The sequence below is a fragment of the Panthera pardus genome, unplaced genomic scaffold, assembly GCF_024362965.1.
Source record: "Panthera pardus isolate Hobbes unplaced genomic scaffold, ASM2436296v1 HiC_scaffold_20, whole genome shotgun sequence".
Lineage (NCBI taxonomy): Eukaryota > Metazoa > Chordata > Mammalia > Carnivora > Felidae > Panthera > Panthera pardus.
In genome coordinates this window covers 84960409-84974033 of record NW_026526766.1, presented here as the reverse complement: position 1 = coordinate 84974033, position 13625 = coordinate 84960409, and the positions used below count along the sequence as shown (strand labels likewise).

At 59.0% G+C, this 13625-nt stretch overlaps 1 protein-coding gene and 1 non-coding gene across 3 annotated transcripts in view; both read right to left on the bottom strand.

Annotated features, from left to right (window-relative positions):
* Window positions 1-2015: 2015 nt before the first annotated feature.
* Window positions 2016-13625, bottom strand: part of LMX1B (LIM homeobox transcription factor 1 beta) — a 79916-nt gene continuing 68306 nt past the window's right edge. Inside the window, exons 3-8 of one of the 2 annotated variants that reach the window (XM_019421125.2) lie at window positions 7681-7913; window positions 5613-5794; window positions 5351-5428; window positions 5144-5210; window positions 2787-2951; window positions 2016-2476 (exon numbers count right to left, since the gene is read on the bottom strand). In XM_019421125.2, coding sequence (XP_019276670.1) covers window positions 2319-2476; window positions 2787-2951; window positions 5144-5210; window positions 5351-5428; window positions 5613-5794; window positions 7681-7913 — 883 coding nt within the window. In that variant the 3' untranslated portion in view covers window positions 2016-2318. The remainder of the gene's footprint in view (window positions 2477-2786; window positions 2952-5143; window positions 5211-5350; window positions 5429-5612; window positions 5795-7680; window positions 7914-13625) is intronic. The other variant, XM_019421127.2, reaches the window with a different exon arrangement.
* TRNAE-CUC (transfer RNA glutamic acid (anticodon CUC)) lies at window positions 4821-4893 on the bottom strand. The gene has a single exon. It is a non-coding gene; the product is annotated as a tRNA-Glu (tRNA).

The window sequence follows — 13625 nt, the reverse complement described above, 5'->3', positions numbered from 1 at the left end:
ACCATGTGAGCACAAGAGAAGGAAGAGAGCATCTCTCAAGAAACCAGCATGGCTGTCTTAAGGGACCGCTGGTGGCCCAGGACGAGAGAGGGCACAGCTGGACTAAGCTACAGAGAACAGAGGACAGCGGCCAAGGTCCCTGTGGCAGCCTGTGTGGAACGAGGAACGCACGGAACGGCCAGGCTGGCTGCCCAGCCCGAGGGGGGCTGCTGAGAGTCCTGCCCCCACGACAGCTCTGGTGAAAAGCACAGGACACTCCGGAGAAGCTGAGGCCTCCCCACTGGACAGAGGAGCAAAATCACAGGGCAGGTTGGCGAACTTGGAGGATCCCAGAGGGAGTCAGGTGGGGGGCCCAAAGGCAGAGAGAGACACCCATCGTTCTATTAGCTCAAAGCCTGGACTGGGCAGATCTCAGGGTGGCAGCCTAGGGCTTGATGTTAGAATTAAAGGCAGGGCTGTGAGCACCTAGCCGAGGACACAGTGGCCACCAGGGGCCAGCGAGGGGGTCACTGAGAACAGGGCCCTCACGTCCTCTTTCGACAGGGTTAGAGCTGAGTGGATCCGGGGTGGGGTGGGGTGGGGTGGGGGGGGGGGTGCAGATCTGGCTTCCGGCAGGGCGTTTGACAAAACAGGGCTGGAAGCGCACTGGAAAGCATCATCCGAGGAGGACTGACCGGTTCACGGCCAATGCCAGACGGGGAGGGGCCCTGAAGGTTCACATGCCTTCGGTAAGAAGCACAGGGCTGACCCCTGACACGGGCAGATGTGCTCAGGAGGGACAGCAAACGAGTGGTCACAGAGTTGGGGGTGCAGAGAAACTCCACAGGCTGGACTGAGTCAAATAAGAAGAAATGTAAGAAGTCAAAAAGTCAAGGTCCTTCACTGGATCTAAATAAGAAATGCCCCCTCCCCCACTTACACACAGAAGAGAGATGTGGCTTAGCTGCCACATGTGTGACGGCCAGGAGATTCAGTACAGAAGGGAAGGGTGAGTTTCTAGGTTATGTGGCCTAAACTGTGCACTGGATTTGGGGCCACATTAACAGAGGCAGGGTACCTAAAGCAGGGGAGGTGGCTGGCTGATGTCAGTGGGAAGACAGGGTTATATCTACTCCACCTTTAGAGGGAAAGCTGGAGCCCAGCTGAGGGTACAGTTTTAAGAGGAAGAGCTGGAGAAACTGGAAAAGTCTGGCTTTGAGAAGTGAAGACTCAGGGCTGAAAAAGGCAGAGGCAAATCAGCAGAAAACGGCAGCTGACTCGGGGCCCCGATGAAGTAGCGGGCTCCTTGCCACCGGAGGGACGCGAGGAGAGGCAGAGGGAGCCACACCTCAGATGATGAGCCGAGTGGGTGACTTTTGAAGTTGCTTTCCTGCCTGGAGGTTCTGCCATACGTCCTCCCTGGTTCTGGGGGCTCTGTCTCTGCCTGTGGAGCTGGTCGCATCTGGGGCCGCCCCGCCAGCTCAGGCAGCACCTACTTAGGCTGAGGCTGGGATACATCTGGGTCTGCATGTTTCAAGCCCCAAACTCCCCCCTCCCTCCCTCTCCTCCTTCCTTCTCTCCTATTGCTGTCAGAAGGGGGGTCCCCGCCCCCGTCTGGCCTCTTTCCCCTTCCTGACACGGCCAGGCTGGCCCACAGAGCGCCTCTGCGTCTCTTTTAGCTTATCCACCTATCTGTGTGCGTATCACACGGGTGTGCCTTCGAGTGTGCGTGTTTGCAGGAGAGGCTCAGTCTACCCTCCCCAGGGACTCCCCCTCAGGGCTGTGCCTCAGTGGGCCTGGCACACCTGCCAAGCTCTTCCCCACTTCTGTTCCAGGCTCGGGCTGGGACAGGTGAACCCAGGCTGGCAGGCCTGCCCTTGGAGGTGGGGGAGGTGGGCACCAGCCCAGGGCGCAGGGTCCTACGCTCCTCGCAGGTGACGGGTGCCGCGCGCAGCATCCCTGTCCCGGGGCACGCGCGGGGGCCTTGCCTTGGCCTAGGCCCGGCCTGTGGAGGTTGGCTGGACACAGAGAGGACGTTTAAAAAAATAGAGAGAATTTAAGCTTCCCAAAAAAGAGATGGGTAGGGAGAAGGAGGTGATGGAGGCCGAGGTGGGGCTGGGAGGCGAGTGGCTTTCCGAGACTCTGGGTCCCTGGGGTGACACGGTCTCTGTGGGCAGGGTACAGCCCTGCCCAGGCTGCGCCCATCTGCCTGCCCGGCTGGCCCAGGAAAGGGCACCGTATGGCTGTGTGTAGAGTCTGTGCGGGCGGTGGGGCTGGCTGCGGCGGCCGCAGGCCCACCCCAGGACCCTGGCCCAAGCGTCCATGCAGCCAGCTGGCTCTCAGGAGGCGAAGTAGGAACTCTGCATGGAGTAGAGCCGGTCGATGGGGTTCCCCACGCGGGCCTGCAGGGAGCCCACGTCCGAGGAGCCCAAGAAGCAGTCGCTGAGGCTGGTTAAGGAGGTATCGCTGTCGATGTCATGGAAGATGGAGTCGTTCCCTGAGGGTAGAGGGGGCGTCAGGAGCCAGTACAGGCTGGGGCTCCTGGGGGCCCTGTTGGCCCTGCAGGCTGTGTGGCCAGAGGTGAGGAGGGACAGGATGGCCTGTGGCGGCAGCGCGGGACCAGAGGTGCTGAGGGCCATGGGTGGGGTCGCGAGGGCGCCCCTGGCGTCAGGAGGAGGCAGGTGGGCTGTGTTGGCAGGGCCTGCCCGGGCCCGGGGGTGGGAGGTGGCTGTCATGGCCCCAGGCCTGCCAGGTCAGGCAGCGGGCGGGGGCGGTGCTGGGGCGGGCAGGGGCTGGGGGCGGCTTACCATAGGGGTTCATGTGGTCACCTGGCATTTGGGGCGGCGTGAGGCCCTGCTGGAAGGGGTCGCTGCTGCCGTAGGGGCTCTGCTCCATGGCCACGATCTGCTGTTGTGGGGGGGCCAGCGGCGTGTAGGAGGCCATCATGCCCTCCATGCGACTCGACAGGACCTCTGGGGACAGAGCACACCTTCACCGACCAGCCCTGTCCACCTGATCCTGGAGGTCCCCCCACCCCGGGAGCCCTCACAGATGTACCTTGGGAGTACATCTGTTTACCCATGGACCTCCCTCCCACACGATCCCCCAGTCCAGGGTGCCCACACCGTCCCTCTGACCTCCTCCAGACTTCCCCAGGCTGCTTATGGCCTTCCAGGGCCCGTGAGCCCAGGTATCTGACCCCTGGCCCCTTCCCCAGACACACACTGTAGTTTCCTCTTCAAAAATCAGTTTATCGAAAGCCACAGACCTCCCCATCCCACCTCCTCCCTTCCTCCAGTGGCCTTGCCCTCCAGGAGCTCACCACCTGGCAGAGACAGACATTAAGCAGCCAGTAATCATTCAACATGTGGGTGCAATGAGCTCCCTGCATCTGGGGGCATTAAGGTGGGGCCCATGCCCGGGGCCAAAGAGCTTCAGGGAAGGCTTCCTAGAGGAAGCCTACCTCCATATGACTTAAAGAAGCAGCAGGGGTCCAACCATGCTAGGGGCAGGCATGCCAGGTTGAAGGGCAGCAAAGGCAGGGAGGGGAGAAACTGCTGGGTTAGAGCAGGGAGCCTGGTGCACAGGGCTCCACTGTTGAGAACGAGAGAAGGCCAGGGGTGGGGAGGAAGATGGCTCCTTCGGGGGCCCAAGCTGAGTGTGGGTTTTCCCTGAGGCTCTAGGAAGTCAGGGGAGGGTCTCAGCCAGGGAGGGGCAGGCTGGAGGCCGGAGGCAGAGACCACTGAGGAAGTGGAGGGAGGGTCTGGGGTCCCTGTAAGGTGAATGTAGGAATGACAACCCCTGGGAGGAGCATGAGGGACACGGGACAAGAAAACCACCGCCCTACTTGGCAACCGAGCAGATACAGCAAATGGAGGACAGGAAGGGTCAGAGGTGACTCCCGGTTACTGGCGTGGCCACCGGGTACGGAGTGGTGCCATTTGCTGAGATGGGGTGGGGAGGAGGAGGGGGTGTTGTGCGGATGGGGTGGCAGGGTGCTGTGTGGAGTACAGTATGGGCTGTGATGAGCTCAAGGCGGACTGTGGAACATTCTCGGGGAGGCTACATCTCAGGGGCAGCTGGGAACACCGAAAGGTGTGACATAGCTCAGGAGGTGGCTGGGAGACCAGAGACAGTGGCTATAGCCCCAGGAGGCCAGGCTGTCTTGGGAAAGGCGGCAGAGGCGGCAGAGGAATAACGGGGCTCCAAGGCTCAGATGCAGCCGGGGACACTGGCCTGGCCCTGAGTCCTGAGTAGGAGGGGCTGCCCACTAGTACCCTAGCATCTGCCCTGGAGTCCCGGTCTCACCTGGGAACAGGCAGCTCTAGGGCCCCGACTCTACTAGGGCAGTCCCAGGAAGATCTCCGTGCCCTCCTTTCAAGGCTCTGTGTCCCCATGGGGCTTGGGAGGCCAGCCCCGGCCCAAGAAATGGACACGGCATTTTGGCAAAGCCCAGTGTTCAGGGGCCTGGCCACTGCCCTCAAACTAGCTCCTCGTCACTCAGCAGGAGCCCACCCCCAACTCCTCAATGGCTTGCGGAAGCTCTCTGGAGATTTCTCCGGAGACTTCTGCTAAATTGTAGCATGGGCAGTGGGGTGTATGGTCATGTTAAAGGGGCTGGCTTTGCCCCTTACGAACTGAGAGAACCCAGGCAAGTCCCTTGGTCTCGCTGAGCATCGGCGAGCATCGCCGCGACAATGCCCTTCCCCTCGTGGGTCTGTGGGAGTGAAGTGAGGCAGAGCGTGGCCAGCGGTGAGAAAGGTGCCTGGCACAGCGTGAAGGTGAGAGATGGTTGCAGATTTGTGGTTGTTTTTTTTGTTTGTTTTTTTAAGTAAGCACTATGCCCAACGTGGGGCTTGAACTCACGACCCTGAGATTGAGAGTCGCGTGCTCTACCAACTGAGCCAGCCAGGCGTCTCAGATGGCTGCAGTTTTGACTTTGAAAATTCTGCCACCCCTGTGGGCCGCCCACCCTGCCATCCCTCCTCCTGCATCCTGCCCGTGGTCCCCACCGCCTCTCTTGATCTCACCAGGTTCCAAGGTAGCAGTTCCCTGAGCCCTGATCGCCAACCCCCACCGCCCCCGGAAGGTGTCGGCTGGGGGGCTGGGGGGATCTCATTACCAGAGGCTGAGCCTGGGCCCCAGTGCCCTGGCCCCGGCTCACCTTGGCCCAGCCGCTGGGAGTTCTGCTGTTCCTGCTGCTGCTGGTGCCGCCGCGCCAACTTCTTCATCTGCGGGGGACACAGGTCATGCCAGTCCCTGCCCCCCTTCCCCCCCCCATCCGTTCATTCCCAGCACCTCCCATCAGGACCTTGTCTTCTGCCCGCACCCCTGCTCCATCCCTGCCCAGCGGGGGTAAGCGGCCTCTCACCTTGGCTCTTTGGTTCTGAAACCAGACCTGGACCACACGCACGCTGAGGCCCGTCTCCGCCGCCAGAGTCTCTCGGACCTGCCCGGATGGACGGACACAGATCAGGCCGGGGGTGGGGGTGGGGCGCATGGGGCTTGGGGGAACTGTGGGTTGGCGGGGAGGTTCAGGGAGGTCCCCGTCCCCAGCAAGAGCGGTAGGGGCATTGTCTGGGAGGGCAGCGGGTGTGGGGTGTCAGCCCCGCCCCACCCCGGGGGCCCCTCACCTTTCGGCAGGGCTTGGAGGACACCTCAAAGGAGGCCTTGAAGGCTCTTCGCTGCTGCGTGGTGAGGATGGTCCGGGGTCGCTTGGGCCTCCGGGGGTCCTTCCCGTCGTCCCCACTGCCCTTGCTCTGGCTGCCCTGCCCCTTGGCTGGCTTCATGTCTCCATCCTCGTCCTCACTCTTCACTGTGGTGGACATACCCGGCCCGTCAGCTTTGTACAAGGGTCTCAGCCTTGTACCCGTAGGCAATCTGTTGCCTGGCGGGATCCCATTACTTCCAGCCAACACCCGCCAGGGCTGGCTCCAGGGACTCCGGAGACCCCAGCCCAGCATGTCAGCCTTACAGAAAACTCGTTCCCACTGCCCTCGCCCAAGGCCAGCGGGCCCCAGGACCCAGGGAGAAAACTCTGGGGAACCTTCTTCCTTGAAGCTTCTAGGGACTAAGAGATGTCAGGTGATGACATACCCCAGACATTCTCACACAGGAGTATTCATGAGCACAGAATACATACCCGCCCCCATGGAGTTACACACTCAACCACCTGCATATGTGCACGCACACTGGCACGTGGGCCCACGGAGACCTGGGTGCATGCAACTCGAAGACATATTCACACACACACACACGCGCGCACACACACACACACAGGTGCATGCTCATAGGTGGACACATACAGGCATGCACACACCTGAACAGGCACACACACACACACGCAGAAGCACGTGTATTCACCCAGAGACACACCCGCACCCACCATGCACACGTGGCCCCTTCCATGCCCCAGAGTTGTGGGCCTCGGAGATGCCAGCCCCGGATGGACACCACATGCTTCCTGCTGCCCCTGAGTCTGAACTGGCCTCCTTTTCCCAGGCCCATCTTCCTCAGAGCATGAGCCCCTGTGGAGGGGGTGGATCTCTTTCCTCCAAGAGCCCCTCCCAGGCCTGATAGGAATGGGTCCATGGCACCCGGTCAGTGTCTGGTCTGCCATGAGTCCAGGCAGCCTCCACGGTGCCCTGCCCATGGGTGGACAGAGGGACAGACAGATAGGGGGCTCACTACTTCCTCCAAGGGCCCCCACAGTAACAAAGCGAGATGGGCAGGTCTTGTGACCGTGGGCTCTAGGTTACCCTAGGTTGCCCCGGCTCAGCAGCCCAGGGTATCTCCTCTCCACGCCCTCTGTTCCAGTCCTCCCCCACTACCCTGGAATGACACGGCACCAGCCTTCTCCCTAGCTTTTCCCTTACAAGACTCATTCCTCCTTTCCCATACCTGCCCTTCTGCCAGGAGGGCTCTAAGCTGGCACAGTCCTTTTGGAGGCTGGAGCAGAGTAGAGGGGTGCCTTCATCCTGGGAAACAGGGTCTTTCCCTGCACCACCGAGGGACCCCACCCACCTGGGAAATGACAGCTCAGGCTGCTGCTCCCCACTGATGAAGGACGCACCAGGTCCCTGCCTCTCGGCCACCACCAGCCTGCAGACCTGGTGCTGGCAGAGACGCCTGTGGTGCTGTGCCATGGCGGGGGCCACGGCAAGGACAAGAGAGGGTGAGGGCGGTGGGCCGGAGAGCAGGGTATGTGCGTGTGTGTGCAGGTGTGTAAACCGCAATACAGTGAGCAGGTGGATAAACGGGTGTGTGGCCACACGCAGAGCTGCTCAGTGTGCGTGTGATGTGCGTGCTGGGTCATGCGTGTGCATGTATGCGTGTTTAAGTGGACGTGCACGTGTGTGTTCCTGAGTGTGGGCTTGTGCGTGTGTGGGCATCTAAGCACATGTGTCCATATATATATACTCCTGGGTCTGGGTATCCACACATGCATTTTATGTGCTCGTGTGTGTGTGTGTGTGTGTGTGTGTGTGTGTGTGTGTGTGGTCATACGCACATACACCGGTGCACAACACACGTGGTAGTGTCCATATGTGCATCTGTGCGCCCGGGGACGTGCACACACATTAGTGGCAGGTAACGGCATGCGGTCACGTCAGTGCCACGTGCACCGTCTGTGTAGCTCAGGTCCTTTGCCGGCAGGGGCCCCTCCCTGCCGCCTGCCCCCCAGCTCCAGCCGTGGCTCACCGGAGTCGGACTCGTCGGGGCTCACGGAGCTGAGCAGGTCCTTCTCCTTCTCGTAGTCACCCTTGCACAGCAGCTGGCCCTCCTTGAGCACAAACTCGTCGCCCTTGCGGAGCTGCCGCTCACACACACAGCAGCAGAAGCAGCCCAGGTGGTACACACACTCCAGTGCCCGCATCACAAACTCCGTGGGGGCGATCTTCTCCATGCAGCCGCTGCACTTGGCTGCGAAGAGCCTGCAGGGGTACAATGTGGGCGCATTGGCTAGGCTCGGGGGTCCCTCCCGGAGGCCACTGCCCATCCAGGGCTGGCCTCTCCCTCCTGCCACCCTGGCCTTCCACCCCAGGCAGGAGAGGCCCACCCTGGGCACAGAGCCAGGCAGCGGGAGGCCCTGCAGCCCTCCTCCACTGGCTCCCAGGGCCCTGGTGGCCCCAGGGTGGGCGCTGGGCATCCTGCCCAGAGATGCGCTCCCTAGGTGTGTCAGCTCAGGGTCTTTCCTGCTCAGAGACACAGTGGCCACTAGAGGGCAGAGCATAAGGTCGGTCTCAACCTTCTCCGAGAGCCAGGTGGTTCCTGCCCTGAAAAGGGCAGGCTGGTCTACCCTCACCCCAGAACCTGCTCCGCTTCCTCCTTGCTTGCCCCTCTCTCCCACATCCAAGCAATCCTTGGCCTCGTCCAACTCACCACACAAGTGAGGCCCCTCCTCTCCTGCCTGAGCAGCTGCCCTAGTCCCCATCCTGGGCTCCTGGCCCCTCTGACCCTTCAAACTCACCCCCCAGGATAAGAGCCAGAGGGAGCTGTCTGCAACACACATCTGCTCATGCTGTTTCCCTGCTCCACGCTCTTCCATGACTCCCTGGTGCCTCAAGGCCCTTTACATCCTGCCTCTCTCTCTGTCTTTGCTCCCCCAGGCCATGGCCCCGTGCAACAGCCTGCAATTTCTCCAGGCCACCTTCACACTGGCCTTTCAACATGTTCTTTCTCTGCCCCTCAGCTGAGCTGACACCTGCTTATGCCTCATTTCAGCTTAAGTATCTTTATCACACGCAGAAATTCACTGAGCATGTACAGTGTGCCAGCCGCTGTTCTCAGCACTCTGTAGGCAGAAATGCATTTAATCTTTGCAACAACGCTGTGAGACAGGAGCAAACACGGATCCCATCTTAGAGATAGGGAAACTGAGGTGCCGAGAGGCGGAGTCACTTGCTCAGGGTCCCATGGTAGCAAGTGATGGGGCCGACTCGGAGCCCGGGCCTGATCCAGCCCCTCCATGACGAAGCGGACCCATCTTCCATCTCTGGAGACAAAGCCAGGCGGGGGTCTCCATGCCTCCAGCCAGCGTGGGCAGAAAGGTCTGAGCAGCATGGCCCCTCCCCTGCCCTCACCTACTGACCGCTCCTCCCGGCTCCCTCCTCCCCGTCACGTGCCCTGCTCTGTGGGAACTCAGCCTCAACAACACTTTGATGGAAAAATTTATGAAGAATCAAATTATTGCTGCTGGGAGGGAATTAAAACCATTTTTCATTCCCCACGTCCCTGGGCCACGTCTGCGGGCGCCACCCTGGGAGCGCTGTGCACATCCCATCCCTCTTTATGGCCCGCCATCACAGGCACGGATTACAGCTGCAATTCTCTACTAATCGGTTCTGGAACAGAAACGGCCATAAATGCAAGGCACTCGGCCTGCCTCCCTTCCCGGGGCTGCCATCAGCACCGCCCACGACGAGCGAGTGGGGCGCGGTGGACGGGGCCAATCCGAGGTCTGCCTGCTGCCCTGGCACTGGCCAGGGCACTCAAATTGGGGGCATCCCCAGCAACCCCGTGCCACCCGCCTCTGTGCTACTGAGCGGGCTCCTACTCATCCTGCAGTGCCCAACTCCAAGGCCACCTCCTCTGGGAAGCCTTCTTTGATGTCCCAGTCAGGGAAAGTAGCCTCCTGTGTGCTCACCTGAGATTCCCTCAGGCCTCAGTTCCCTCTACTGTGAAACAGAGATGTCAACAGGACCTCCCTCAAAGGGCTGTTGTCAGGAGTCAATGATACTGAGCATGTAACTTGGTAAATGAATATCACATCACAGTGACTGCACGTGTCAGCTTCCAACTCTTATAGGGGTTCCAAAGGCAGGACCTGGTTCTACATGATCCTCAAGGAGGGCTCGGCGAGTGTTTGCAAAGCAGGTGAGTGAAGGCTTGGGGTGGGCTGAGGCTCAGGCCAGGCTGTCAGCTGCAGGCAGCTGGGGCCCCACTAGCCCACACAGTACGTGGCTTTGCAAGGGGAACATGAGCTGGATTTCAGCTCCGATTTGGCTCTTTGGCTGGATTCCTTTGTTCAGGGTACAACCTACCCAACTGTCCATGGCAGCCTCAAGCAGAGGCCCCTAGTAATCTGGCTGGGTGTCCAGCTCTGCCAAGGTGCTGGGGAAGGAGCCACGTTTCCACAACCTGATGCTCTGATGTGGAGGATGCTTCTGCCCTGCCCCCCTCACTGTCCCTCTGTCCCCTCCCCACACTTCGACCTCCTGATCTAGGTGCCATGCTAAGTTCTGCAGCCTGGCCCCAGTGGCCTATGAGCAGACAGGCACCGGCTGCATCTCTGTGCCGGCATGGCAGGGCCGGGGTCCCAGGCCAGGGTCAGCACACCTCGGGCGTCTCCCAGACTGGAGGCCCTCTTAGGTAGGGGAGGAGGGCAGCAGGAGAGGTGACCCGCATTTGCAGGCACTGCCACCATGCAAGCTGCATTCAGAACATCCGTGCTAATGCCTTGGCAGCAGGGGGTCGATTGCTACTTTCTCCAAACTCATCAACACAATCTATTATTAATACTTCTCCAAAGGCTCAGTGCCGCCATTACGGAGGCAGCGCCAGCCACTCGGGGCATCATCTGTTATCTAGATTGCAAAAACTCGGGATATAAAACAAACTGCGCACACTTTATAAACGGAATGTGCCATCCTTTTGGTCTCCAAGCATCTCTCCACCCAATAAAACATCAGGGGGGGATGCATGAAATACTCGCTCCCAATTATGGGGCTGCCTTTGTCTACGGGAGCCGGAGTGAGTGCTACGAACGCATGTGTGGGAGGGGTTGGGGGCACCAGCGGGGTCCCCTCCTCTCTGTGAGCCTCCCTCCTGCCCTCGACCCCTCCCGTCATGAAGGGCCGGTGGAACGGGCCATTGAGAAGCGGTCCCAGCCACAGGCCAGTGGCAGGGGCATTGGATGGACTTGGTTTCAGCGCTCAGTTCCACCACTTCCTGGCTAGTGACTGCACAAGTAATTTCTGCTCTCTGAGCCTCAGTTTACTGATCTGTATAATGGGCTCAACAACACTGCCCGCTTCTCCATGTGAAGATGCAGCGAGTTTTCAGTGTAAAAGCCGTGAACATAGAGGGAGAGGTCAGTGAGCTGAGCAGGCCTTTTGAGGCCAGGAGTGGCCTCACAGAGGCCGCACAGAGGCTGCAAATACCGACAGAGATTGAGTTGCTCTGGCTGAGAAGCTCTGAGCCTTCCTGCCCCACAGGGGCCCTGAAGCCTGATGCAAAAGAAAGGCCCTGCCAGCACCCAAGGCACTAGATCTGGAGCCCAGGTCATGATCTCAATCCCGACTCAGCCACTCACCGTCTCTGTGACCTGGGGCAAGTCTGGGTCTGTGTCCTCACCTGCAAGACGGGGACAATAGTTCTCACTCCCCAGAACTGTGCAGGGGGTTCCAGATGGGTGTACTTCTGTTACCACACTTGGGCCAACAGGCTAGGATGGGGCAGGCCTGGGGGTGTGAGGGGATGGTGGGGGTGCCACGGAGAGGCTCCGAAGCTCTGGTTCCACCTGTGGCTTCCCCTCCAGCTGTCTGGCCCTCTTGGTGCCAATCCCCTGGCCCAGGCTCCTCCCCCAGTCTAGAAGCTCCAAATCCAGAGGGCACCTTTATGACCACACCACAGACACACAGGCTCACTGGCAACCCACAACCCCATTGTCCATGTAAACTGCCAATCCTTTCCTCCTGCTGTCCCTAGTGTCTAGAACACCATTCCTCCCACTCCCGACCTCTGACAACCAAACATCTGTGTATTCTGAAGGATTTAGCTTAGATATCCCTTCCTCCAGGAAGCCCCCCTTCTTCTCTCCAGTCTCAGATATCCACCTCACTGAGCTGCTCATCCTCACACCCCCTCCCCATTGTAGTATTTATCCTGAGGACTCCACTTGATCAGTTTCCCGGTCCACTTTCCCCAGGATCACCTGTCTTCCGGGCTGAGCACAAGGCCCCGTGTACACTAAGGTGAGCAAATGTTTGTGGAATGAACACTGAACCAACCAATACAGTCTGGTCCCACCTGTGAGGTAGGGCAACTTGGTCCCCAGCCCCAACCCAGTCCGATGGGGGCACCCACCACCTGCCCTGGGAAGACAGTGTTTGTGCTGGGGCGGGGAGGGCACTGCTGGGGCGGGCAGCCCAGGGTTCTACCCTGGCTCCGTAACTTCTTCCCAGTGTGAATTTGATCAAGACATTTAACCTCTCTGAGCCTCAGTTTCTTCATTTAAGAAACGGGAATGGTGGTACCTACCTACAGGGTTGTGAGAAGGCCCTACTGCACGTAAAGCCCTTGGCCCTATGCCAGCATGAAGAAGGCACCCCACAGAACGGCCATCTGCCTTTCTCTTGTTCCTTATCATCCTTATTGTCGCCCTCACCGGGTCTCCGCCACTCCTGGGAGCAGCTTTCCTGACACCAGGTTTACAGGTCCCAACCAAACCTCCCTGTCATGACCACCCTGGGTTCTGGGTCCTTCTAGCTTCTGTCTGGCCTGAGCTGGACAGAGCACTCCCGGCTCAGTTCTCTGTGTGCCTGTCTCACCAATGTGAATGAACTCAATTACCATCACCTGCATCACCTCATTAAGTCCTTGAAGAACCCTAAAAGGAAGACACTGTTTCCATTCCCGTTTTACAGAAGAGCACACGAAAGTGCAGAGGGCAGGTTCAAGGTCACACGAGTCACAAGGTCACAAGCACCACCATACACTCCCTCCATGCTTTGTGCATTCAAGTATACTCAAGTGCATTCAAGTGCATTCTGCCCATCATTCACCCTTGTCCTTTGCTGGGGGTGCCATTCCCATGTCTGTCTGCCCTCAGGGCTCTGAATGCCCCAAGTTCTTATTACTCAGCATTGGCCCAGCACCCAGCAGGTGCAGCCGAGTGGGTTTCTCTTAAACCAAACCGAACATCTCCCCGTCACAAACACATCCTCCCTCCGCCAGGATCATCTGTGATTTCGGAGTAAGAAATTCCCTTTTTAGGGACGTCCTTCCCTTGAAGAGTCCCTGGCTATGAGAACACATCTCCATCTCCTCTGAGTTTTTATTGGTTTATTTGTTTAACGCTCAATTTATTAAATTCATGAAGCTAATAAAACTCTGAAAACCAATTTTTTTCTGGAGCATTTAAACATGGATTACAAATCTGATTAATTAATTTCTCTTAAGCCACTGACAACTGCAGAGAGGCAATGCAGTATATCTGATTCTTTTACCTCCAATAAAACTGGCTTCCTAACGTCCTGGGGACCCTCCAGCCTCTCCTTGCAGGTTTTCAGCCCCAGGTCTCAGACTCCAGAAGCATGTGCATTAGGCTTGGAATCTTGGCTCTGTCACTTCCCAGCACAGGAACCACACACAAGCCTCTTCTCTCTGAGCCTCAGTGGCCCCATCTGTTCAATGGGGATAATGGCTGGGCACCGTGAGGCAGGCACCTCATCATTTCTTCAAGACTTCTGGCATCTGCTCACCACCCTCGAGGAATGGAGGCCCCTCTGTCTCCTCCTCACTATTCTGCCATTCCCATACCCCATCGCTGCATTCTACAGTTTATGCAGCCCCTCACTGGGTCCTCAGTCTCAGAGTGCCCAACAATTTCAGGGTAAGTCCAAAGGCCTCATCATGGCACTCAA